General features: G+C 37.4%; 1 protein-coding gene across 3 annotated transcripts; it reads left to right on the top strand.

Annotated features, from left to right (window-relative positions):
• Window positions 1-23784, top strand: LOC308692305 (caspase-8-like). 3 transcript variants are annotated; one of them, XM_081368177.1, is made up of 11 exons: window positions 1-114; window positions 10633-10928; window positions 12621-12726; window positions 12807-12942; window positions 13229-13293; window positions 13833-13851; window positions 14008-14070; window positions 14157-14212; window positions 17275-17386; window positions 19231-19729; window positions 22207-23784. In XM_081368177.1, exons 1-11 carry the CDS (start codon window positions 61-63, stop codon window positions 22361-22363), a joined length of 1563 nt encoding a protein of 520 aa, XP_081224303.1. In that variant the 5' UTR covers window positions 1-60; the 3' UTR covers window positions 22364-23784. The 3 variants fall into 3 exon arrangements, with proteins under 3 accessions (XP_081224303.1, XP_081224305.1, XP_081224304.1); XM_081368179.1 differs by lacking the exon at window positions 1-114 and adding an exon at window positions 3926-4282 and having other exon boundaries at window positions 10592-10928; XM_081368178.1 differs by lacking the exon at window positions 1-114 and adding an exon at window positions 3929-4282.
• The last annotated feature ends 168 nt before the right edge of the window (window positions 23785-23952 follow it).

The following is a 23952-nucleotide window of genomic DNA, read 5'->3' as shown; positions in this document are numbered from 1 at the left end:
GACAGACAGACAGTAGGCAACTTTTTTGGAAATGGCCCCTAAAAGACAGCAGAAGTTAGGATGAGAAAAGAAAGAAGAAGAAACTGCGAGATGATGCTCGTGCATCACTTGCAGGTAAGTCCATGTTTAATCATTCTTAAATAAGGGAAATGTGCTGCTGCTAACGCGCCTCGAACTTGCTGACGTTAATGTTAGCAAACTATGTAATTATAACTTATAACTTCGGTGCAAGCTAAATTGAGATTTTACTGTTAAACACTACCCGTTTTACAAATAACTGACGCCAGCTAGCTGTTACTTTCTTTACTATCTTTCTTTAGATATTGAGCAGTAGTTTATGGTTTATTTTGACGTGACGGTGGTTAATACTTTCTCAGTAACAGTTAACGTTAGCAGTCAGTGCAGTGCACATGGTAGGCTAACAATTCCTGTTAAATATATAAAAAAATATAAAATGTCAATATGAATGATGTAAAGCAAACAATACTGTTTAATTGTGTGCATTATTGCACCTCATTCTATTATGCTTTTATATTATATTATATTTATCAAATAGTTGATAAATAAGGAATAAAGGGGGAGAACTCCTTGGCTGCCATGCTTTCAGTTTTAAATGTTTATAATTTTTTTCTCGTATGAGATTCTTTGTTTGAATATTTTGTCTAATAAATGTAATTTATTCAAAGTGACATTGAATTTGGGAAAAACATGTCTGGATTATTTTGATAGTTTTTTTTTATTTTGCTATTCTGTTTACTGAAAAAAAGTTTGCACTTTCAAATGTGTAGTGTGTGTTGGCTATTCTACATATGTTTACAAAGTCAGCAAAGCTGTGAAGATTTTACTTTCTCTTTTTAGTGTTCTTAAATTTTATACTGTGGTGCTGCCATTGTGTTATTGGTATTGAGTTATATGTTTGGTAATAAAAAGTCAAACTGGCAAAAACAAACGTTTTTTTTCTCGGGGTCGGGGTGGGGGACATCATAAAGGAATTATGCTTAGGGCACCAAAATGGCTAGCAGCGGCACTGACCGAAACTGAAAGGACGACTTACGGCTCTCCTACTGACTTTGTCCTATCAGTGCGGCTCTCATGAAAAAAAATGTGAAGACCGATATGGCATTTCATCATCTTTTGTATTTGTTCATAATCCCTTGTGTCTTCTAGCTAATGACAACTGTTTTCGACTTCTCTGAGAGAATTTTACACGCATATCTTTCGACATTTTGAACTACCGCGGAAATGTCAGAGCGCGTCACGTGACGATTCTGGACGAATCATGTTGTCAGAAATAGGCATCAGCCGCATTTCGAGTTAAATCACCTGTTTTACTTTCATGATTGGTTGCTGATAGACAGGAAATGACCATATTTGAATCCAACAGCATTGTACGTAAGAGAGAGAGCTTTCCAACGGTATACGAGATGAAGGGGAACAGAGAGCGATCGCGGAGCAGCGGGATGATTTAGAACGCCAACTTTTGATGAATTTAGGTGAAATCTGCACACTCAAACAGACAAAGTGTAGTAAAATAAAGACCTAAATGTGTATTTTGGACTTTTTTTCAGCACAAATCTGAAAGAATACATGTTATTGAAGACAAATAACCCAAAATCTCAAAATTGACCAGTGAAAAAAAACGATGTTTTTGCCTGCCGTGTCGCCTTAAGAACGATTTACTAGAATGAATCAGACTTTCCAATATGAGACAGAGAACCGTTTGATGAACCGATTCGTTAGCAGAGGTGTAAAAAGTACTAAAAAATGTTACTCAAGTGAAAGTACAAGTACTGAGGGAAAATTTTACTAAATTAAAAGTAAAAGTATCTGGCCAGAATCGTACTCGAGTAAAAGTAAAAAAGTACCACATTAAAATTGTACTTGAGTATTAAAGAAGTAAAAGTAATAGCAAGAATGAAAACTAGAGATTCTTATTTAAGCTTTTAATCTCTAAAATCATGAAGTGAATGAACCATACAAGGTTTTATCCTGCTTTAGAACTGTTTGTATTTAATTGTATTTATTTATCAAACTATAAGACTACTATCTAATGCCTATATGCAACATTCTTTAAACAATCAACTAAACATGCTTTTACCACTAAAAGAAAAGAATTCGCTAAGGTACAGCCACTGGTGCTCTTGATCCTGTGGCTGATTTTGGACCATAAACAATGGACAAATGGAGTCTTCAAACGCCTCAGATGTAAAGTTATTCGCTGTCAAAGTGACGCCAAAATGTAGGGGTGTAACGATACACGTATTCGTAGAATGGTTCGGTTCGTTGGACCATTTTTCCTGCCGACCAAAATTTCGTTATTTCAAATGTAGGCGTGTTGCACGTGGCAAGCGCGCTCATAATGTAAGAGACGCCGGCACAACCACAACATTTCCCAACATCAAATGGCAAACGTAATGCAAGAGGAACGAAACTGCTTGTTATTGTGTGGTTGAAGGACCGTTTATCAGTTTGGACCAAAGCAGCGCGAGCCAATCGTGATCATGCGACACTGTTACTACACAGCGCTAATAAGAGATCCAGTAAAGAAAGCATTTAAAATCGCCACAGAAGTAATAACATCGCTGCGAGATCTAGTGAGAAACATTCACATTTCTCCGTTATTAACGGATCAAACAGCGCTGATGTGGAAACCAGGAAGAAACATTGTGCCATGAATGAACTATCCAGTGTCCACAGATCTGCAACATTTACCATGGATTTACTGTAGTAACACTAACTGCAACCATGGAAGTTTGGCAGGAATAGTAGGCTACAATGCCAATCAATGCCATTACGTCGGTTTTATTTTGACATTATGAATACAATTGCTGCCCTCAAATGTTAATCTGAACTAAAATAAACCTTTGTTTATAACTACTACAATATTAAATTTCATTTTTTCCAAGGAGCTGTTTGGTTTTATATGCTCCTAAGAACAGTCAATTATAGCTCCAGAATTGCTCAAAGTAAAAAAAAAAAATCATACTTTATGATGTTAGTTTTAATTAAAAAAAAAAAAATTGAATCAAGGAAATTTCTCTGGCATTTCTTTCTTTTTGCTGTATCGAACCGTACCGAACCGAACCGTGACACAAGTGTATCGTATCGAACCGAACCGTGAATTTTGTGAACTGTTACACTCCTACCAAAATGAATGGAAGTCAATGGAATGCTAACAGCAGGTGATGGCTTGTTAGCCAATGGCGGCCCCCGGGGGTGGTACGCTCTTCGGCTGCTGGATTGTCCCCCTGAGAATGACTGTAATAATTTCTCTAATTTATAGGTCAACGTGCTGTGCATTGTGGTAATAGATGCGACATGACGTCACTTCCAAAGGATCAATGAATATGTCTGACCAATTTGGTGAAATGTGAAAAAAAATCTCATTAAATTAGACTAGACACTAAACTTAATTAAACTAGGCATCAGCGCAATTCAATTGGTTTGGTAATAGCAAGGAAAAATAGAATGAAGTGATCTCCAAAAAAGAAGTACTTTTTGACTGTAAATAAAATTGTAAGGAGTAAAAAGTACTTTTTTTTCTTAAAAAATGTAATTAAGTAAAAGTAAAAGTACTGATTTTTAATTGTACTCAAGTAAAGTAAAAATCCCCCAAAATAATACTTAAGTACAGTAATCAAGTAAAATTACTCAAGTATTTTACACCTCTGTTCGTTAGAATAAATCAGATTTTCCAAAGCTACAAATGAGAACGGAGGAGTGCCGTTTAAAATGAACCGATTCACTAGAACAAATCGGACTTCGAGGAGCTTCTGTGCTGAATTGGTTTGCACTGTGTGATCGTGGTTGATTCGGCGGTGCAGTTTGGAGCATTTCAGGATGAAAAGCATTTGCAAAAGTGCTGTTAGACGGTTCCTTACTATAGCTTGTGGGAATGAAGAGCTCGGTAATGCACTTTCTCGACGGTCCCTTATTGACTCTTTGACGAGAAGAGAACTTCTTTTAACTCACATTGCGACGGCTTTTGCACATTGTAGAATTAAGCTTGTGTAATATTATCAGCGTTTTACACCATCAGTACTATTTTGCAGAGATGATCATTCGCCGTTTGTCTCTATGTGTGAGGAGGAATATCGAAAACAAAACTAACCCGGCATAACTTAAACTAGCATTCTGGGCTGTCTCATAAAAATGAGGGAAGTTCAGAAGAGGCGTGTCCACAAACTACTTTCGATCTGTAGTGTAGAAATTAATGTTACAAATAAATGTTCGTGACAAAGCCTTGATATCTTCACCGTGAACACTATCGACTTCACTGAAGGTAAGAACAAGACTGGACCGTAACTTATTGATCACTTTTCTGACATGAAGCCTCGCAGTCACGAGCTGAGTTTTGCTCACTTACACGATCGATATTGTTATTGTTTTTCTAAACCGCGCAGCATAATGTGTGTTTTATTATTGTTAGCCTACTATTTTTTAGACAGAGTATTGAATATATTCTTTTGAATCTATTCACCAAAAAGATTGATTCATGGGTAGAAACTATGTGTCAGTAAGCGGCAACATTTTGTGTGTGTGTGTGTGTTATGAGTGACTTATTAATTAACTTAAAGTCACCATGAAATCTCAATTCTTGTTTGATGACGTTTTTTTCCGGCGCGAGAGCAACCTGTCACTCACGTGACGTGAGATCAGCAACAAATTCCCGAAGGACAATACGCTTTACGCCCAGTAGTATGTTCAACTTTATGCAGCACTGCGAATCTAACAAATCTGTATTTTTATAACAGTAAAACCTCCTTTCATGTAGTCACGAATCGTAATGTTATAGGCTATGACATGTTTATCAAAATAAAACTGATTAAAAACATAGACTCCTACATTGGTATTTAAATACTATAGGCTTATGTTATGTTTATCACTTTATTCTTGTACAAACAGACGCTGTATTAAGCAGTACATAAAGTATTGAATGAAAATGTTTCTGAAACATCTGTTTCACCTTCCGGTCGATTGGTTACGACCACACCTAAAATCAACAAAATCAAGTCCCGACCCACATTTCTTTCTCATCTGAGAAGCTGTTTCACTTCGACAAACATCACAATAGAAAAGAAAAGACAACTTCCGTTTCATGCAAACTCATTTTTTGTTACCGAACAACATCCCCTCTCATTCCCCATCCTGAGTTATGAGTGATCCTAAGTGACTGGTTCAGTAAAGGCATATTACTTTGAACTATATTTATTTTAGATTTATTTTATAGGGTAAGGTGTGGGAAGTTGAAAATTTAATAATTATTGTTATTAATGGTTATTATTCAGTATTTCCATTCATTATTTCAGACATCTTTGTTTTCATTAATACCTAGGCCTATAGGTTAAGTGAAATCATTCAATTTGCATTCATAGTGTTGCTAATATGACATATCTTCAGTTAAAACATGGACAGTTAAATATGTATTCATATGCATAAGCTACAGAATAATTTTACCTTTCAGATGAATCTCTTCTACTGGGATTCTTCTTTGCCTGTCATCGGTTATTCAATTATTATCAACTAAATTGTCAAAATTCAATTTTAAAGAGAATAGTTGATTTGATATTTTACATTAATGACACATTAATATATATATATAAAAGTTTACCTCAGTTGTGGGGTAAGATGGCCTCTTTTAATAACTTTACGTTTTGTTCTATAACAACTAAATTAGCAAATGTTTCTATTTATTTCCTATAATAACACATTGTCTGATGCATCATCATCCTGCACATGCTAAACTTATATCTAAATATGTTACAATTTAAAGTAAATGCACATTGTTCTTCAGGGGGAATAGTCCCCCATCTTCCCATGTCTGCTCTACCTTATCTAGCCTAAAGACACAGGCGATGTGTGACGCACACAACTGTGAGTCAGAGTGACTAACAGTAACGAACAAAGTTGTGAAACTACATTTCTTCAGTAGCATGTCAGTAGTTCAGCTTCAAAGAAGTGTATTTCCAGTAACAAACTACTTTTCCTACCAGGAGCTGAAGCAAACCATCAGGTGAGGGAATAATCGAACACTCACCTATAGATCGTCTCTCTTTTTAAGATTTGTGCTTTATTAGCATGACAAATATTCATACTATACATTCATATTTCCTCACAGCATTTACAGCTGACTTGCACATAGAAAGAATAGACAGAATACAGTGTAAAAAAGGAAGAAGTTTCACCTAAAGAAAAATGGAAATACTACAATAAAAAAAGAGTGACCCATATTCTTGCATTCACCTAATAATAAGAGCAGTTAGTGTGTGTGTGTGTGTGTGTGTGTGTGTGTGTGTGTGTGTGTGTGTGTGTGTGTGTGTGTGTGTGTGTGTGTTTTGTATTTCTGTGTATTTGTGCAGCTACAACACAGGTTTGTCGTGATTGCAGTGTTTCTTTCTTCCTGTGACGGCCACATTTTCCTGTGCGAGTTTCTATTGTGTCAGCAGAGTGTATCTTGTTTTCAGGTTTATTATTTTTTATCTGTCACAGTGTAGTCTGCAATGGTGGACCATCTTTTTAGTGGTCAGACTCAGACAATGCTGTATTTGATTGTACTTTGTTGCTTTGTTTGAGTTTCCCAGTAAGTGATATAATGATGTAAATGTATGTATATTTAGCATTTATGATGTAATTTGAGTAAATCTGATAAGTTTGGCAGTATTGTACTGTACAAAAAAACTACATTTTGAAAAATTCCATACAATGAAAGACTATTATTATTATTATTCCTTTTACAGAAAAACTGATATAATATGGAAAAGAGGGTTAAACTGCTCAAATCACTGCCAAATTATTAATCCTCAACCCCAGTAAAACGTTTGTGTATGATTTTGGATAAACATTTGTGCATGAAGAATGGATTAAAAAGGGAGTCTCACTGGCTTCCAGTATGTGAGCTTCACCACTGTTTGGAATATAAAAAAAAAAGAAGTAAAAAATAAATTCTCACGCATTCTCGCCCACATAAAGAAAATTAAGAGAAGTCCAAAACATGTTTTGCATAAAATGTTATGTATGTATTTTTGCATACAAAATGTGTACTTGTTTACCTTGAAATGTGTATAATGTCTAGAGATTAGTTCTTGTTTCAAGGACCAAGACCATCCTGAGGCCCTTAAAACAAATCTGATGGTATTACAATACCAATAACTCAAGGTTATCACTCCAAACACTTCGGAAATTGATCAAGCAACTTTTTACAACTATAAGGACCAATAATATGTAATAAACCAAAACTAAATGTTGCATTATATCCTACTGTTATGTTAAAATGTACATTTTTAAATAAAATCTAATTCACTTATATTCTACACTTTAATTCAAAAAAAAAATATATATATATTTTTTAAACATAATAAATTCTTTTAAGAAAATTCTCTTGTGAAATGGCATGATGGGCCAAAAACCGGGTGGAGCATCTCTGGCATAGAAGGCTTTGCAGGCTTGATCTTTATTTGTATTCACTTCAGGATTGCCTGTGGATGTGATTTAAGGCCTAGATAAGTGTAGTGTTATGAATGAGGTTTGAGGTTAGTTGCTCATGTGAATATGCTCTGTATTCCCTGGGATCTGGATCTTCTCAGGATGGTCATGGATGTACAGTATTTCAGGATGAGGTTCTCCGGTTCACTGGGGCCCAGCAGAACCAGGGGTCTCATTTATAAAACTGTGCGTAGGATCCTTACTAAAAGGGTACGTGCGCCCAAAAGCCAAAAATGGCGTACGGCAGAAAATATTTCGACATATAAAACCTTGTATAATTCTCTTTATAATCCCAGTCAGCGGAAGATTGTGCGCACATGCGTCTCCACCCCGAAATAACCATTTATGCAGCTTACAACGGCCAGTTTTATTATGCATATCCTCATCTGCATATACATATTCATCCATGTGATAACATGTTTAACGGTACAAGACATTAGGAAAATATGAGATATGGATATGCCGTCACATTACATTGCTAAAAATTATTTAGTAGCCTATCCTTGCCTTGTTTGTTAATAAATAAATCAAATAGTAAAATACATTTCAGAAAAAGCTTTTCTCAGTCTTTTCCACTGGCCAAATAGTATTTTTAATTATATTACTCTATTTTTAATGGAAACAGATTGTGCGTTATTGATCATTATTTGAGTGAAAATATTTTCTCAGACCATGAGTTCTGCTATTATCATGCGCTAAGCAATCCTCTTTGTAGTTAAAACATTAAAACACAGCATGCCACAGGAAAAGTGTTCAAAAGCATCGCATCCACTACAAATCTATTTATTAGAATATATATATATATATATATATATATATATATATATATATATATATATATATATATATATATATATATATATATATATATATATATATTAACTTCTCAGTAATGGCTTCATGTAATATAATTTATTGTATTGTATTTAAGTGCTTATCTCTATTAATGAGAATGGCATATTTAATCTAAATGTGTATATCATATATGAAACATAGTTTAAATCATTCTTTTATTTGTTTAAACTGTTATTGTGAACATGCTCTGTATTTATGATTATGACTCATAATGAGGATTTAAAGTGGTTTTCCTTCATCTGCCGCCAGTCCCTCAGTTCACCATCGGTGTCTCCAGAGTTTACTTACAGGTGCGCACATTCTCCCGTCAAATTTGTTTTTAATAGATCACAACCTTTGTGGCCAGGTTTATAAATGAGACCACAGCTCATCAGCTTAGAGCAGGCGTTTGATGTCCGTGTCATGAAGAGTGAGACCAGTGGCTTCAGATCGAGCCAGACTGCTTGCCAGTTCTATATCCTTGAGCGTCTAGTTTACATACGCCTATCACAATACATATCCGTCAACTCCCTCTACCCTCGATTCCAATCTGGTTTCCATCCTTCCCATTCCACGGAGACTGCTCTCCTCACTGACCAGAATCATCTGGCCAACTCCTCTCATGCTGGCCTCTCTTCAGTTCTCATTCTCCTTGATCTCTCCTCTGCCTTTGACACAGTCGATCATCTCGTTCTCCTCTCCACCCTTTCCAACCTCAGCATTTCTGTAACACCCCTACGCTGGCTGCACTCATACCTATCTTCCCGCACCTCTGCTGTTGCTTTCAACAGCTTCACTTCTCCCCCCTCCCCTCTGACTGTTGAGCCCCTTTCACACAGAGATTCCGGAAAATACACGGATAAAGTGACCCGGGATTTGACCCGGGTTCGTTTGATTTTGGTTCATTCACTCTGCCAGTGATTTTCCGGAATCAGAGAGTGCGTTCACACACAACCCGTAAATATCCCGTAAAGACACGTGACATCGTTGTGACTTGGAATGTCTCAGCGGCGTCTTAAATTTGCTTATGAGCTGCAATTTCTCTCTCGATAAACCACGCTTGTGCATTTTTTTCTCTGATTCGATCATAAACTTGCGCATTACGTACCGTTTCACAGCTGGCGAACGATCCCGGCTTCAGCGTCATCACTATGACACGGCATTATTACGGCTCTTGTTCACACAGCGCGCTTTCTGGGACTGAACACGGAAATGTTACTAGGTCCCCAACCCGGCATCGATCCCGGCATCAATCCTGGGTCGTGTTTGCATTCACACAGAAGGCACTCTGGCAATTTGCCGACAATTTCCCGGGTTCAAAGCGCTGTGTGAAAGGGGCTTTGGTGTTCCCCAGGGCTCTGTCCTCGGACCCTTGTTATTCTCTCTGTACACCTCACCTCTTGAAGCTCTAATTTCTTCATTTAATTTCCCCCACCATTTCTTTGCTGACAACACCCAGATTTCCTTTGCCTTCCCTTCGTTCACCCCTGACCTTTCTGCCCGTATAACTGCTTGTTTGACTGCAATCCAATCTTGGATGGCTCACCAATACCTCCTGATCAACCCATCAAAAACCGAAATCCTACCATCTTATTCCCTCCCCTGTCCCTCATTCCGGTTAACTCTGCTCGCAACCTCGGCGTCATCTTTGGCGCTGCCCTTTCCCTTGCTGATCATATCTCAGCCACTACACACACCTGTCGATTCCACCTGTTCAACATCCGCAAAATACGTCCTCCATCTGTTTCTCTGCCACTAAACTCCTGGTTCCTGCCCTCATCTTCACCCACCGTGATAACTGCAACTCACTCCTTCTCTGCCTTCCCTCCTACGCCTTCACACCACTACAGCAAATGCCTCTGCCCGTATTATATTCAACCTCCCTCACTCGTTTCATACCTCCACCTCTTTTTGATTTGTTAAAAAGAGGGAAAAAAAATCTAAATTAAGTGAGATTTTGCTTAAAACAAGCAAAATGATCTGCCAATGGGGTAAGAAAAATAATCTTGTTTCTGTTTGAATTAATTTTATTTTTCTTACCCAATTGGCAGATCATTTTGCTTGTTTTAAGCAAAATCTCACTTAATTTAGATTTTTTTTCCTCCAGAAAACAAGGCATAATATCGTATGGCATTTTACTACTTTAGTAAATGCATCTTATTTTTGATACTTGGACTGGAAACAACACAAAAATACTTAGTAAGAAAAGCATTTTTTTTCCTGTGTAACGTTTCTCTTTGGTGACTTTAAATGAAACTTTGGTTTACGCAAACAGCAGCAGCACTGTCCCACAGCAGAGCTTGTTTCTGTGAGCAGGAGATGGAGTTTCAGCAGGAGCTGTTACGAGTTCAGGACTCTCTCACTGCCGATGAGCTCCTGGACATGGTGTTCCTGTGCTCAGATCTCATCGCTGCTAAAGACCTCAGCGCTGTGAGCTCAGGCACAGAACTCTTCCTTCTTCTGGATAAACGGGACCTGCTGTCGTCGGAGAATCCATCGCTGCTTCTGGAGCTGCTCAGGATCATGAAAAAGAAGAGCCTGATCCGCAATCTGCGCTTTGATGCTTTCACGCAAACCAACTTAACCTTTACTCAGCATATCTCCCCGTACAGGTGAGGATGCGGCTGTTCGTGATAGACCTTATTCAGAGCAGCGCCACACTGCAAAAAATGCTTTCTTAATTAGTATTTTTGTTTTGTTTCCAGTCCAAATATCTAAAAATTCTTACATCAAGAAGCGTTTATTAGAGAAGTAAAATGACATAAGAAATTATATCTTGTTTTCTGATTAAAAAAAAAATTAATTAAGTTTTAAATTAAGCAAAATTATCTGCAAATGGGGTAAGAAAAATAATCTTGTTTCTGTTTGAATTAATATTATTTTTCTTACCCCATTGGCAGATCATTTTGCTTGTTTTAAGCAAAAATTACTTACAACATTTTTTTAAGAAAGAAAGATTAGTTAGAAAGAAAAAAGAAAGATTAGTTAGAAAGAAAGAAAGAATAGTTAGAAAGATGGATAGATAGGTTAGAAAGAAAGAAAGAAAATAAATAAAAAAGAAGGATAGAGTTGGTAGAAAGAAATAAAGATAAGGTAGAAAGAAAGAAAGAAAGAAAGATTACTTAAAGTTTTTCTGAAAACAAAATAGTTTCTTATGTCATTTTGCTTCTTGATTTAAGAATTTTTAGATATTTGGACTGGAAACAACACACAAATACTAAGTAAGAAAAGCATTTTTTGCAGTGTTGATAGACATATACCGTGTTTCAATGCTATAACAAGCTGTTTAAATCTCCTACATCACTTACAATTTGCCACCGCTCATGTTGTCTGGAGTTTTTCTGTCTACTGAAATTTCTTTGAAAGATAATTTGCAGTGTTTCTACAAATAAAAGTACAACCCACTGAAGAGATGTATGTTTGTCCCTCACAGTCTCGCTATCATTCACATTAAAAATCAAAGATGACGCTGCTGTGAATAAGGTCTATAGAGACGTGTTTGTTGACAGGGTGTGTGTTCAGGTCTCGCATTCAGGAATGTTGACCAGGCAAAAATCTACTATCCAAAAACCCCTGTTATTTAAGCTGCTGCTTCTTCTTCTCAGACCAAAATTTCTAAAATTAATGCAGCAAACCGTTCTAGCTATGCCACTGAACTTGGGTCAGACTACTGTTCTGACTCGGGTTGCTATATCTTTTCATGCAGAAAACCGAAGAAAAAAGAAGCTTTTCGTAAACCGAGTGATCAAAACTACGAAAAATCCCACAGACTGTGGTTGAGGGGTTCAAAACTTTCAAACATTAGCTCTGACTGTATATTTAACCTACATTCACCCTCTATCTATCTAGAAACATGCTAGTGATGTATTAAATCATGCTAGCAACATGCTAAAACATGCCAGAAATGTGTTAAATCATGCTAGTAATATTCTTAGCAAAGGACTAAATCATGCTAGCAATGTGCTAAGTCATGCTAAATGTTCTAAGTACTAAATCATGTTAGCAACATAGGAATTTTTTTAACAACCTTCTAAAGCATGCTAGCACTGTGTTAAATCATGCTAGAAACACGTTAAAAAATGCTATCAAAGTGCTAAATTATCCTCGCAATGTAAAACATGCTAGCAATGTTTTTTAAACATCAAGGCTTTGTCGAGTTAACATCAAAGTTTGTCATCAAACTTTACTCATCTAGTTGTGTTTGACGTAAACTTTTTTTTTGCGGTGACTATTTGACATGGAACTATAAAAAGTCTTTAAAGTAACTTTGTAATAATGAACAGTGTTATTTTTCTGCATTTCAGACAGTTGTTGTACGAGGTGTCAGAGTCCATCTGTGATCAGGACCTGAAAAACATTAAATTCCTACTCATCAAAACACTACCGCGCAAAAAACTGGAGAAGGACATGGTGAGAGACGCCATCAGTTCTCTGACGTCACATTTCTGCATTTAGTGTTTGACTAAACCTGCTTTAAACACGTCTTTTAGACGCTGCTGCAGTTGTTTTTGGAGATGGAGAAGGAAGACCTTTTGGGTGAAGATAATTTGGACGTTCTGCAGGAAATTATAGCCAAGATCCATCCCGGATTAGAAAAAAGAATTGTTCAATACAAAACTGAGAGTTGTGAGTGTGACTGTTTTATTATTTAATGATGTGATGTGTGAAATAGATGTCTATGATTTATTAATTTGCCTCTCTTATATGTAAAATAAGTTAAAATACTGTAAATCAAAACTGCTAGGAGATTAACCCTCTGGGGTCTGAGGTGTTTTATGATCTTGGAGACTAGAGTTTTTGCTACAAAATGTGTTGATTGATTTTATGCATGCTCTACAATGTGAATCATGTAATTATTATGGTTGCATTCTATAGAATTAGAATAATTGCATTGTTTTCTGTCCTGTTGCAGCTGGTGAAATGGTTATTGCTCAAGAGACCGGGATTAATTCTTCCATGTCAGACACACCAGCTCCGGTATAACTTAATTTGCCTAATTTGCATTAATGTTCATATTTTACTCATCCTCATATCATCTTTCTTCTGTGGAACGCAAGAGGGGGAATTTCATTTAATCAGAAATGGAGTAAAAATAGTAATAGTGCGAAATGTTAATACCATTTAAAATAACTGTTTTCTATTCCTGTGATCAAAGCTGAATTTTCAGCATCATTACTCCAGTCTTCAGTGTCACATGATCCTTCAGAAATAATTCTAATATGATGATTTGATGCTCAAGAAACATTTCTGATTATTATCAATGTTGAAATTTGATGAATAGAAAGTTCAAAAGAACAGCATTCATTTGAAATAGAAATCTTTTGTAACATTATAAATGTCCTTACTGACACTTTTGATCATTTTAATGTATCCTTTCTGAAAAAATAAATAAATAAATTAACATTAACATATAAAAAATATTATGCTAAGCATCTCCTTTTGTGTTTCACCTTGTTAAAATATCACTTACTACTTATTATTGTAAAACTTTGTCTCTTTCTCTCTTCGTTCCACAGCCCTCCCCGCTGACATCAGGTGAAGTTACTTTACATGCTTTTAATGTAGAAACTCCATGTAAAACTTAACAATAATTATTTACAAGAAATGGGAATTGATGCAAATTTAAATATACAAAAATTATAAATGCAGCAAACTCAAAGCTTATTTGTTTGGCGTTGTTCTTCTTGGCAGAGGACACAATGGAGGACCAGGTGGACAGACTTAGTCTGACTGGATCTTCTGAGATTAGTGGAGGTACTGTAGGAAATGTACTACATCAACATCATGTTTGATCTCTGTTTTTATCCTATACTAAACATTTTTTCATGTCTTTGTCTTAGATCAGAGTCAGCATGTGGCATTCAGCTCAAACTTGTCCACGACTGAAAATCCAGAGGTAAGACCTTTTACACATTAGATCTTTATTCTAGGTTCAGAACATAAGGTTAAGCTTAATCAAACACATGCAAACATATTTTTGGCACCGCTATCTTTATTATATCAAGCCACATTAAAGGAACACTCAACCATTTTTTTAAATAGGGCTTATTCACCTTCTTTCCTACATTTAGATAGGTGGGCAAATGCATTTTTGTCTCAGTGCTTGCATTGTTTTAGTTTGACAGGGTCGGCGCTAGCTTAGCTTAGCACAATGAATGGAATCCTTTGTTGCAAGCTAGCATGTCCTGAGTAAAAGTGATAAAAAAACCCCACCTAATTACTTCTTGTGTCCTGCGTATTCACAACGAGTACAAATAGCAATGCAGATTAACACTAGGCGATTTCCTAGGCAGATATTGACTTGGGACTATATTAGGGGGAAGCACAGGCGAAGCACTGCTACTTGGGCACAGAGATATCACGCAACACATGAAATGCGAATATGTGGTAGGCTATTATATGTGAATGTGAATACAGATATAATATGGGTCGATCTATACATGCGTCATGTTTAAAATAATCACTTACTCTGTGGACAGCTGTCCATTTGGTCCATTCGGCGTGGGGCTTTTTTTCCAGTTCACTTTATCACACCGGGAAAAAAAATCAAGTACTGCCGGATGGATCAACGCCATGAAATCCTCGGTAGCTGTGTAACAACTGCCGGCACGCTCATCTTGATCTGACGCGCTGAGCCTGGTCATCGATGGCAGACACTTGTCCCACTCACCACAGTACAGACACTATTTCAGTCGGGATAGATTGGCATATTCCCCCAGATTCACACCACCAGTTCATGTTGGCTCTCATCCTCACGTCCTCAGGCTGTTGAGCGAACGCAACCTCCTCCTCCTATCGTTCTATTTCCAAAGCACGCAGCTCATCTTCTGAAAACTCTGGTTCATAGAGGTATGGTTCTGGATCTTGACTGTCTGAGAAGTCACCCTCTTCGTCTCTCACAAAATCCGCCATGTTCATCGCCATTCATGTACTGTAGAAAAAATAGCCGGCTGCTATTCACGCCGGTATGTAGACGGAAGTCGTGGGATTTCATGTGTTGCGTGATATCTCTGCGCCCAAGTAGCAGTGCTTCGCCTGTGCTTCCCCCTAATATAGTCCCAAGTCAATATCTGCCTAGGAAATCGCCTAGTGTTAATCTGCATCGCTATTTGTACTCGTTGTGAATACGCAGGACACAAGAAGTAATTAGGTGTTTTTTTTTTTTTGTTTTTTTTATCACTTTTACTCAGGACATGCTAGCTGGCAACAAAGGATTCCAAGCCCTATTTTAAAAAACGGTGGAGTGTTCCTTTAAGGTCTTTCTTTGGAACAGTTTTCTATTCAGAATATTCTGCTTCTATTTTGATAAGTTTCTTGAGGGAACACAATTCTTTTGTGAGAGATTGCTACATTTCTCAGAGAATAGCAATCCTTTTGCGAGAGAACGCAATTATTTTTTCCGATACCATTTTGTCTATTTAAATGGAGAAAAATCGATTATAACTCCAGTAAACTATGGAGTGCCGCAAGGATCTGTGTTAGGCCCTCTATTATTCTCAATATATATGCTGCCACTTGGAAATATTATAAGGAAACATGGAATTAGTTTCCATTGTTATGCTGATGACACTCAAATCTATATTTCATCACGGCCGGATGAAAACGTTAAATTATCCAAATTGACAGAGTCTGTTAAAGATATAAAAGATTGGATGACGCGCAATTTTCTTTTATTAAATCCAGACAAGACAGAGGTAATACTTATCGGTTCAAAAAAACGCCCACAAAACCTCTCACAATACAACTTTAACATAGTAGGATGTCCTGTTACTTTATCCTCTACAGTAAAAGACCTGGGTGTTATATTAGACTGCAACCTGTCTTTTGAAAATCATATTTCATATGTTACAAAAACAGCCTTTTTCCACCTTAGAAACATTGCTAAGCTACGTAACATGCTATCAGTTTCTGATGCAGAAAAGTTAGTTCATGCATTTATGACCTCGAGACTAGATTACTGTAATGCTTTATTAGCTGGTTGTCCTGCATCCTCAATAAACAAGCTACAGTTAGTCCAAAATGCCGCCGCTAGAGTTCTTACTAGATCAAGAAAATTTGACCATATAACACCAATTTTATCATCACTGCATTGATTACCTATAAAGTCCCATATTAACTACAAGGTATTGCTACTGACTTATAAAGCCCTAAACGGCTTAGCTCCAGCTTATTTAACGGATCTTCTATCGCCCTATAATCCATCGCGCTCTTTAAGGTCACTAAATTCGAGGCTTTTGGTCATACCTAGGATATCCAGATCCACCAAAGGAGGGAGATCATTTTCACATTTAGCTCCAAAACTCTGGAATAGCCTTCCTGATACTGTTCGTTGCTCAGACTCGCTCTCCCAGTTTAAAACTAGATTAAAGACGCATCTCTTCAGCCAGGCATTCATATAATACTTTTAATCTTACAGTTAAATCCGGTCTCTAGTTCATAAACGCCAGAGGAGAACTGGCCCCCGACTGAGCCCGGGTTCTCCCAAGGTTTTTTTTTCTCCATTAGGTCACTTGGAGTTTTTCGGTTCCTTGCCACTGTTGCCTTTGGCTTGCTCAGTTGGGGATACTTAATTTAATTAATCAATCAACAATACTATTGATCAGCATTACCAAACGTGGACGTTTTACACTAGAAACAAACACTGATGTACTATTTTAATTTAATACTGTGAAGCTGCTTTGATACAATCTGTATTGTGAAAAGCGCTATATAAATAAAGTTGACTTGACTTGACTTGACTTGACTTATTTTTTCAAGAAATCAAACTTTCTCTGGGACCTCACTACTTTTGTGAGAGAATGCAAAGTTTCTCTGGGAAATGCAATACTTTTATTAGTTTTGCTCTATTCCAACTATATTAGCGTATACTATATTGTGTTATACTGGACACCCCTGCTTAAATCAAGCCTGACGTTCCTCACATTCACGTGCCTTAACACTGCATCTTTTGATGGCTAGATCCAGACATATGAGATGAAAGGGGACCGGAGAGGAGTCTGTCTAATCATCAACAACTATGACTTCAGTGCAGGCAAGATGACAAACAGAGAAGGAACAGACTTTGACAAAGGTTAGTGTAACAAACACAACTAAAACCAATGATCATGCCAATAGCCTGATAACCATCATAGCATTAGTTGGGGAGTGGACTATTAAGGCCCGTTCACACCAAGCACGATAACTATAAAGATAAAGATAACTATATATGCGTCCACACCAATGACCGATAACGGTCTGTTTATTCTAAGCACGCGTGCGCCCGCCCCATCTTAAATGCGCAAGACCTTTAAATTAGAATGGATTCTGATTGGCTGTCAGTGTTTTATCGTTTGACAGCTGGAAAAAAATCGTTCTGAAAGTGATCCCAACGATATCGTTCCTCATATCTTTATCGTTATAGTTGTGGTGTGAACTCTGTTATTCTTTAATATGGAGAACGATTTTTAGAATTATATCTTTATCGTTATCTTTATAGTAATCGTCCTTGGTGTGAACGGGCCTTTATTTATGGACATTATTTATGGAATTAATTAATTCTTAATGGAATGGATAGTTCTTTCCCTAATTAAAGTCGTTAAATACACAGTCTTAAGTACACAGTCTTTGTCTTTTTGTTCGATATTTAAATACGTTTTTGCTTTGAAACAAGTTTGTATCATTGCGATTCACCTTGTAGTTGGTTAGTTTGGTTCACTGGTTATAACTCTTTAACAAAGACTTTAAAAAATCCATAGTAGACTAGTCGGGTAGTCGAGTTCTTTAACTACTAGTCAGAAGAGGGTTGCAAAGGGGTGGAAAATTTCTGGTAAATTTCCGGAAAGTTTCCAGTAAATTTCCAATGGAAGTTAAGCTGGGGAATTTTGGAAATATTCCATATTAGAAACTTTCCATGGTAATTATGGGAATTAATGGGAATTTAGGGGAACTAACTGGGAATTAATTGTAATGTAATCGATCATTGTATCATATCCAAGCATAAATATAAACAGAAGTCATAAGAAAACATCCATGCAAAATGTTTTCAACAGATATTTCAACAGATTTATTTGTAAGTAGAACACAACCAGTAATATTTAACCCAAAAACAGGAATATTGGGTTAAATATTACTTATCCCCCAACCCCACTCAATCAGAAATGCACCCCCATCCAAAAATCCCCACAAAGTCCCATTCAAAATGTTAAATAAAAAAAAAACCTCTCCCTCCAAAACGTCCCATTAAACATGCAAATCTTCCTTCAAGCAATCTAAATTGATATTTGCAATTTAAACATTTAATAAATATATTTCCCCATAATATCATCAAAACTTACTTCACTTTGTTTAGTCCACAGGCTCAAATGTGTGCCTTCAATAGTCTTGTGCTTTGGGCTTCTGTACATGTGATGGAGGCATGCACAGTGCCAGTAGGGGGTGTGGTCTCAATAGCCATGCAGTAAGCAGTGTGCTATGTGCATGTGATTGAGGAATGGCATGGATATTCAAGTGTATTTGAATGGCATCTGTTGGTTTTAGTCAAGATTATGCTAAAATATACTTTCCTCAACTATATTTAAGTTCCCTATGAAGAGCCAACCTTCAACTTTGAAAATTCCCAGTTTATTCCCCTTTATTCCCATAAATTCCCTTAAATTCCCATTAATTCCCATGGAAAGTTTCCATCTTCGAAAATTCCCAGAATTTTGCAACCCTAGAAGCCATTGAGTACTCAAGCGCACAATAACCATAACTTCACATGTCGGCGCACTTGTTTTTCTTAATGCAAACCCGTGAGCCATGACCAAAGAGAGTATGTGGCAGGAGGACGATGACAGCAAGTAAACTACATGAACTCTGTCTTATTTTATTTCTAACTATTTTGAAGTGGTTACTTCAGTCCCTCACTGTGCGTTACTTGTGTGTGTGTCTGTACAGCCAGTCTGGAGGGTGTGTTCCAGTGGTTGGGCTTTGAGGTCGTGGTTGAGCAGGACTGCGATCGCATGCGTATGCTGCAGGTGTTGAGGGACCTGGCTGCCCGTGACCACACACCGGCGGACTGCGTGGTGTGTTGCGTGCTGAGCCACGGACGTGTGGATGGCATCGTCGGGGTCGATGGAAAGACTGTCACCTTCAGAGAGCTGATGGAGACTCTGAGTCCATATCGGTGCCCCTCACTCATCCAGAAACCCAAACTGTTCTTCATCCAGGCCTGCAGGGGGACCAATGAGCAGAGAGCAGTGTTTCCTCAAACTTTCCCAGAAGATGAGGACACGCCAGTCAGCGACGCAGCTGTACCCAGAGACTCAATCCCTGAGGCGGCGGACTACCTGTTAGCCACCTCAACAGTACCTCACTGTGTCTCATACCGGGAAAAAGGGAAGGGAACCTGGTTCATACAGTCCCTCTGCCACAATCTGCAACTGCTGGTGCCAAGGTGAGCACACCTCGAAGACAACACAATGCTATTCACATAAACAGAGCTGTAAAGTCCAGGGGTCAGAGAGTAAAGTCCTGCTATATGTTTCTTCCACCCATGACCTCAGCCAGCTGATTTCACCAATTAGTTCGATCTCCTGGTTGAAAAACTGCTAATTAGCAAATCCAGGTGATTGGAACCAAACCCTGAGGAGGACTTTTACTTTCTGAACCTGGCCTATACAGCTCTCCCAGCAAACACATTTACGTTGTGGCAACGTCTCTGGCACGTTGCATTTCTGTTATGACAACGTCGCTGTCTACGTGCTCGCAACATTGTAACAGCGTAGAATTGTAAGACGTGACAGGGCTGTAGCAACGTTGTTGCGCGACATTCAGCAACTGAGAGACGACGGTCTGACAATATTTTTATATGGTGCATTTTGTTAGATAATTATATACTTTTTTATTTTATTGTTTATCTATATTATTATGTAATGGGGTTATCAACACCTGCAAGTGTAGCCTAAACATTGAAGAGTAAAAATGACAGAAGGTTTCGTTAATTCAACTTTATTAAAACTGCATATAATCAAATTGCACTTCCAAAAGTCATACATTTGTGAAAAAAGAAAAAAAAGAAATAAACGAATATACAAATTTATTTTAAGTATAATAAATAAAACATAAAAAGCACAGGCAGATCAGAACATTTAATGAACAAAACCGGGTCTGTAGGCTATGGCAGATTAGCCGAAAGCAGGTGTCACCGGCGAAACATCCACGAATCCAGAGGAGCAAAGAAACGAATGAGACTAAATAGCGGAAAAAGTAAACAGTGCGAGCGATGCTACATTAATCACATTAGAAATTAAAGTTGTAGGTTGTGTTTGATAGCTGAGGTAGGCTAAACGCAATACTCACGTCACGTATCCTTGCTCGATGATGAATGAGAACACAATGAGCCGAACAACAGGTGGTTGGAATTAAAAAGCTTGATTTTCCCGCTTCAGGGCAGTGACGAGTACATTATGTAGTCCAGTGGTTGTCCAGACACCCTAGGCACAACCTTAAGCAATGGCCCTGAACGGTGGTTTAATGTCAACATTGTGACAACGCTGTAACAACCTTCACTACACAACGTAGTTATAGCCATCTTTTGGCCATGTTGTTAAAACGTTGTTGGAAGGTCGGGTACGTTGTGCCAACGTTCTGTGTTTGCTGGGCTGCACATAAGTTTATTTAAAACTCGCTTTGACGTTTTGTGCCTTACTGTCCTCGGTCTAATAAATGATTCATTGCAGACTGGGGCTGTTTAGGCAGCATTAAACATTGCTGCTGTAACTCCTGTGCCAAAAAAAGAAAAGAAAATGCTGCCCTGGGATGCGTTTCTCAAAAGTATCGTAAGCCAACTATGGTCGCAAGTTCTGTCGTTATCAGCAGTTCAACGAGTCAGTGTTTCCCGAAAACATACTTCTAACAAACATTAGCCAACAGCATCGTAAAGTTGTGTGGTTGGAACAAGCAGAGTTTATAGTTTGCACGACATGTGGACTCAATAAATCAAAGTAAAATAAGCAAACAGTACAATCTGCATATTTTATTTAAAATTCATACAAATGTAATTTACGTCTTTTAGTTTGTCAAGAGATTTAAAGCATCATTTTTGAAGAGTGCACATGTGCGATCCTACATTATGTAAGAACGAGTCTATGATTGAATCTGGAAATAAAGCAAAATTACTGATAAAAATTAGAATTATTCCTCAGATGCCATATCTAGAATTTATAACATAACATCTAGCATTAATTCGATCTCAAACGGATTCATTAAAGGTGAACTAAGTATCTTTTTTACCTTAACTGAACAGCTTCGGAGTCATTGGAATGGTTATATTACTTATTTCGGGTTGAATGGTGGTCGTTTCGCACCCCCCTGGTGCCCGTGAGCGGAAAATACACACTTGCAACTTTGAGCCTGCGGGAAGTATTTTTCTTTTATGCCAAAAATGATTTGGATATTAAGTAAATAATATCGATAATTTTGACCCATACAATGTATTGTTGGCTATTGCCACAAATAAACCCGTGCGACTCATGACTGGCTTTGTGATCCAGGGTCACATATTATAGCTGAAGTATATAGTGTGTAGCCTTTGCTTTACACAGTATGCAGATTTGTTCTGTATGCATGTAATACCCTTCCAGTTTGGTGGATGAACTTTCTTAAATCATTGGCTGAATTAAAATACTACCTTATTATTTCTGTCACATATTTAAAGTAAACTATTTTAGATTATTTTATTTACCGTTTTGTACGAGTATGGTACACTGCACTGCATTCAGTATCCAGTATTCCACTCCTCACATACACTAGTGCATGAGGTTTTATCCACTGCGGGAACACTGATTGAGTTGGAAGTAACTGAAAGTTTAGCTATCTAAATTTGACTCAGTTTGATCTCTGATTTTGTGTGTCTGTCTTATGTGCATGTAGGGGAACAGATCTACTCTCCATTCTGACGAAGGTGAACAGTGACGTGAGCCAAAAGACGGACAGTCGTGGTTTGAAGAAGCAGATGCCACAGCCGGAGTTCACCCTCACCAAGAGAGTGGTCTTCCCTCCTCCTAAAACTCCCCCACCCCTTCAATAACGTCGTGCTGCAGTCCTCCAGTTTACCTGCCAGTCATCCAGTGTTTACATGTTGAGCTGGGGTCGTGATATCGGCTTGTTTACTTGAAATAATGGATTGCAGAAAATACTCTGAAATGTTCATGTTAGTTTCTGCTTCCCACATGCACAAAAAAATGGAAATGAAATATTTTAGAAATTTATAATGTCACTTCAAAATTTATTCTAACATATGGAGTTGGTTTAAGCCTCCTTCGAGCATATTACCATCTGTGCAATTTACAGCACAACTTGAATCGACTTTTCTATGGATCCTAAGGCAGGACGTGGTTCAATAGATCGGCCGGCTACTGTACATACAAAGAAAGGATAAATGCAATATATTTTGGTGAATATCATTTGTACAAAGCTCACTAACACTTACTTTCTCACAGGTTTTCTCCAAATTCACCCAAGAACTGAAACAATGCTATGTACTGTATATTCATGCTGGGAAAAGGGTATGATGAGAAAACCTGTATTAGGTTTATTTGCATTTCTTGTATTTGTCCAGGAAGCACTTCAAATTACAATTCTCTCCATCTGATGCTTCAGCACTTTTGTTTGTTGCTCTATATAATGGTGTCTATGTGTTGAAAATCAATCTTTTAATGTTGTTTTTAATAGGCTTTAATACAAACCATGTGCAAATTCATAAGTCGACACCATTGCTGAGTATTTCCTCCTTAAAACTGCAGTGAACCAAAGACAGTCTCAAAAACACGCTTTGAAATCGCTGGTGTTTCTGACGTCACAAACTACCTTGTAACCAATCAGATCAACGTGTGATCGTCAATGTGTGGATCTCTGAGCTGAGTGAGTGAGTGGAGGCGGGGCTCATTTGGCCATTCAAGCTATTTTAAGGCAGGGAGAATTTTTTTCAAGGATAAAATGTTTAAATATGTAATTTTGGTCAAAGAGTTTTAAGGGATAAAATGATTTACTACAGGGAGACTTTAAATGTGGACTAAAGCATGTGTTTCTTCAGGAGGGGACTGTGTTGTAACTCGCAACTCACTGGGCAAATAATACAATTTTAAGGTAAATGGGAAGCCTGCTGCTGCTATTTATTGTCATTCACACCGTTAATAAATAATGGCGACCTATTAATATTAATGAAATGGGAAAATCGGCTACACTAAGAAAAGCCCTGATCATGTACAGACTCAGCCTCACAGAAATACATAAAATTAGACTTCCACCAGAAACCACACAAAGCCAATGACAAATCATTGTACCAAATACTTTTGTGTTTGTTTGAAATACAAACTTCTACTTTATTGTTATTGTTTAAATGAGATATTTTATTTTTGATTGCATGTGTATTAATGTATGATGCTACTAATGCAATGCGAAGCTTCGTTTTACCGTTGTAAAATAAATATTTAAAGCACAGTTAACCCAAAATTTTTTTTTTTTTGTTGTCATTTATTCACCCTTGAGTTGTTCCAAACCTGTTTCTTTGTTGAACACAAAATAAAATATGTTAAAGAATGTTGGTAACCAGACAGTTGATGGCACAGGCACCCATCGTCTTACATAGTTTTTTCTACTATGTAATTCAATGACTAC

Source organism: Scardinius erythrophthalmus, assembly GCF_964197995.2.
Source record: "Scardinius erythrophthalmus genome assembly, chromosome: 6".
NCBI lineage: Eukaryota > Metazoa > Chordata > Actinopteri > Cypriniformes > Leuciscidae > Scardinius > Scardinius erythrophthalmus.
Note: the sequence above shows the minus strand (reverse complement) of the source record. Positions and strands in the feature narration are given on the sequence as shown.

Excerpts from the sequence above, each read along its gene's own strand:
- LOC308692305 (XM_081368177.1), top strand. The coding sequence starts at position 61 with ATGAGAAAAGAAAGAAGAAGAAACTGCGAGATGATGCTCGTGCATCAC. Across the intron at positions 12,727-12,806 it reads AAAAACTGGAGAAGGACATG|ACGCTGCTGCAGTTGTTTTT; the intron begins GTGAGAGACGCC and ends CACGTCTTTTAG. Across the intron at positions 14,213-17,274 it reads CCACGACTGAAAATCCAGAG|ATCCAGACATATGAGATGAA; the intron begins GTAAGACCTTTT and ends TTTGATGGCTAG.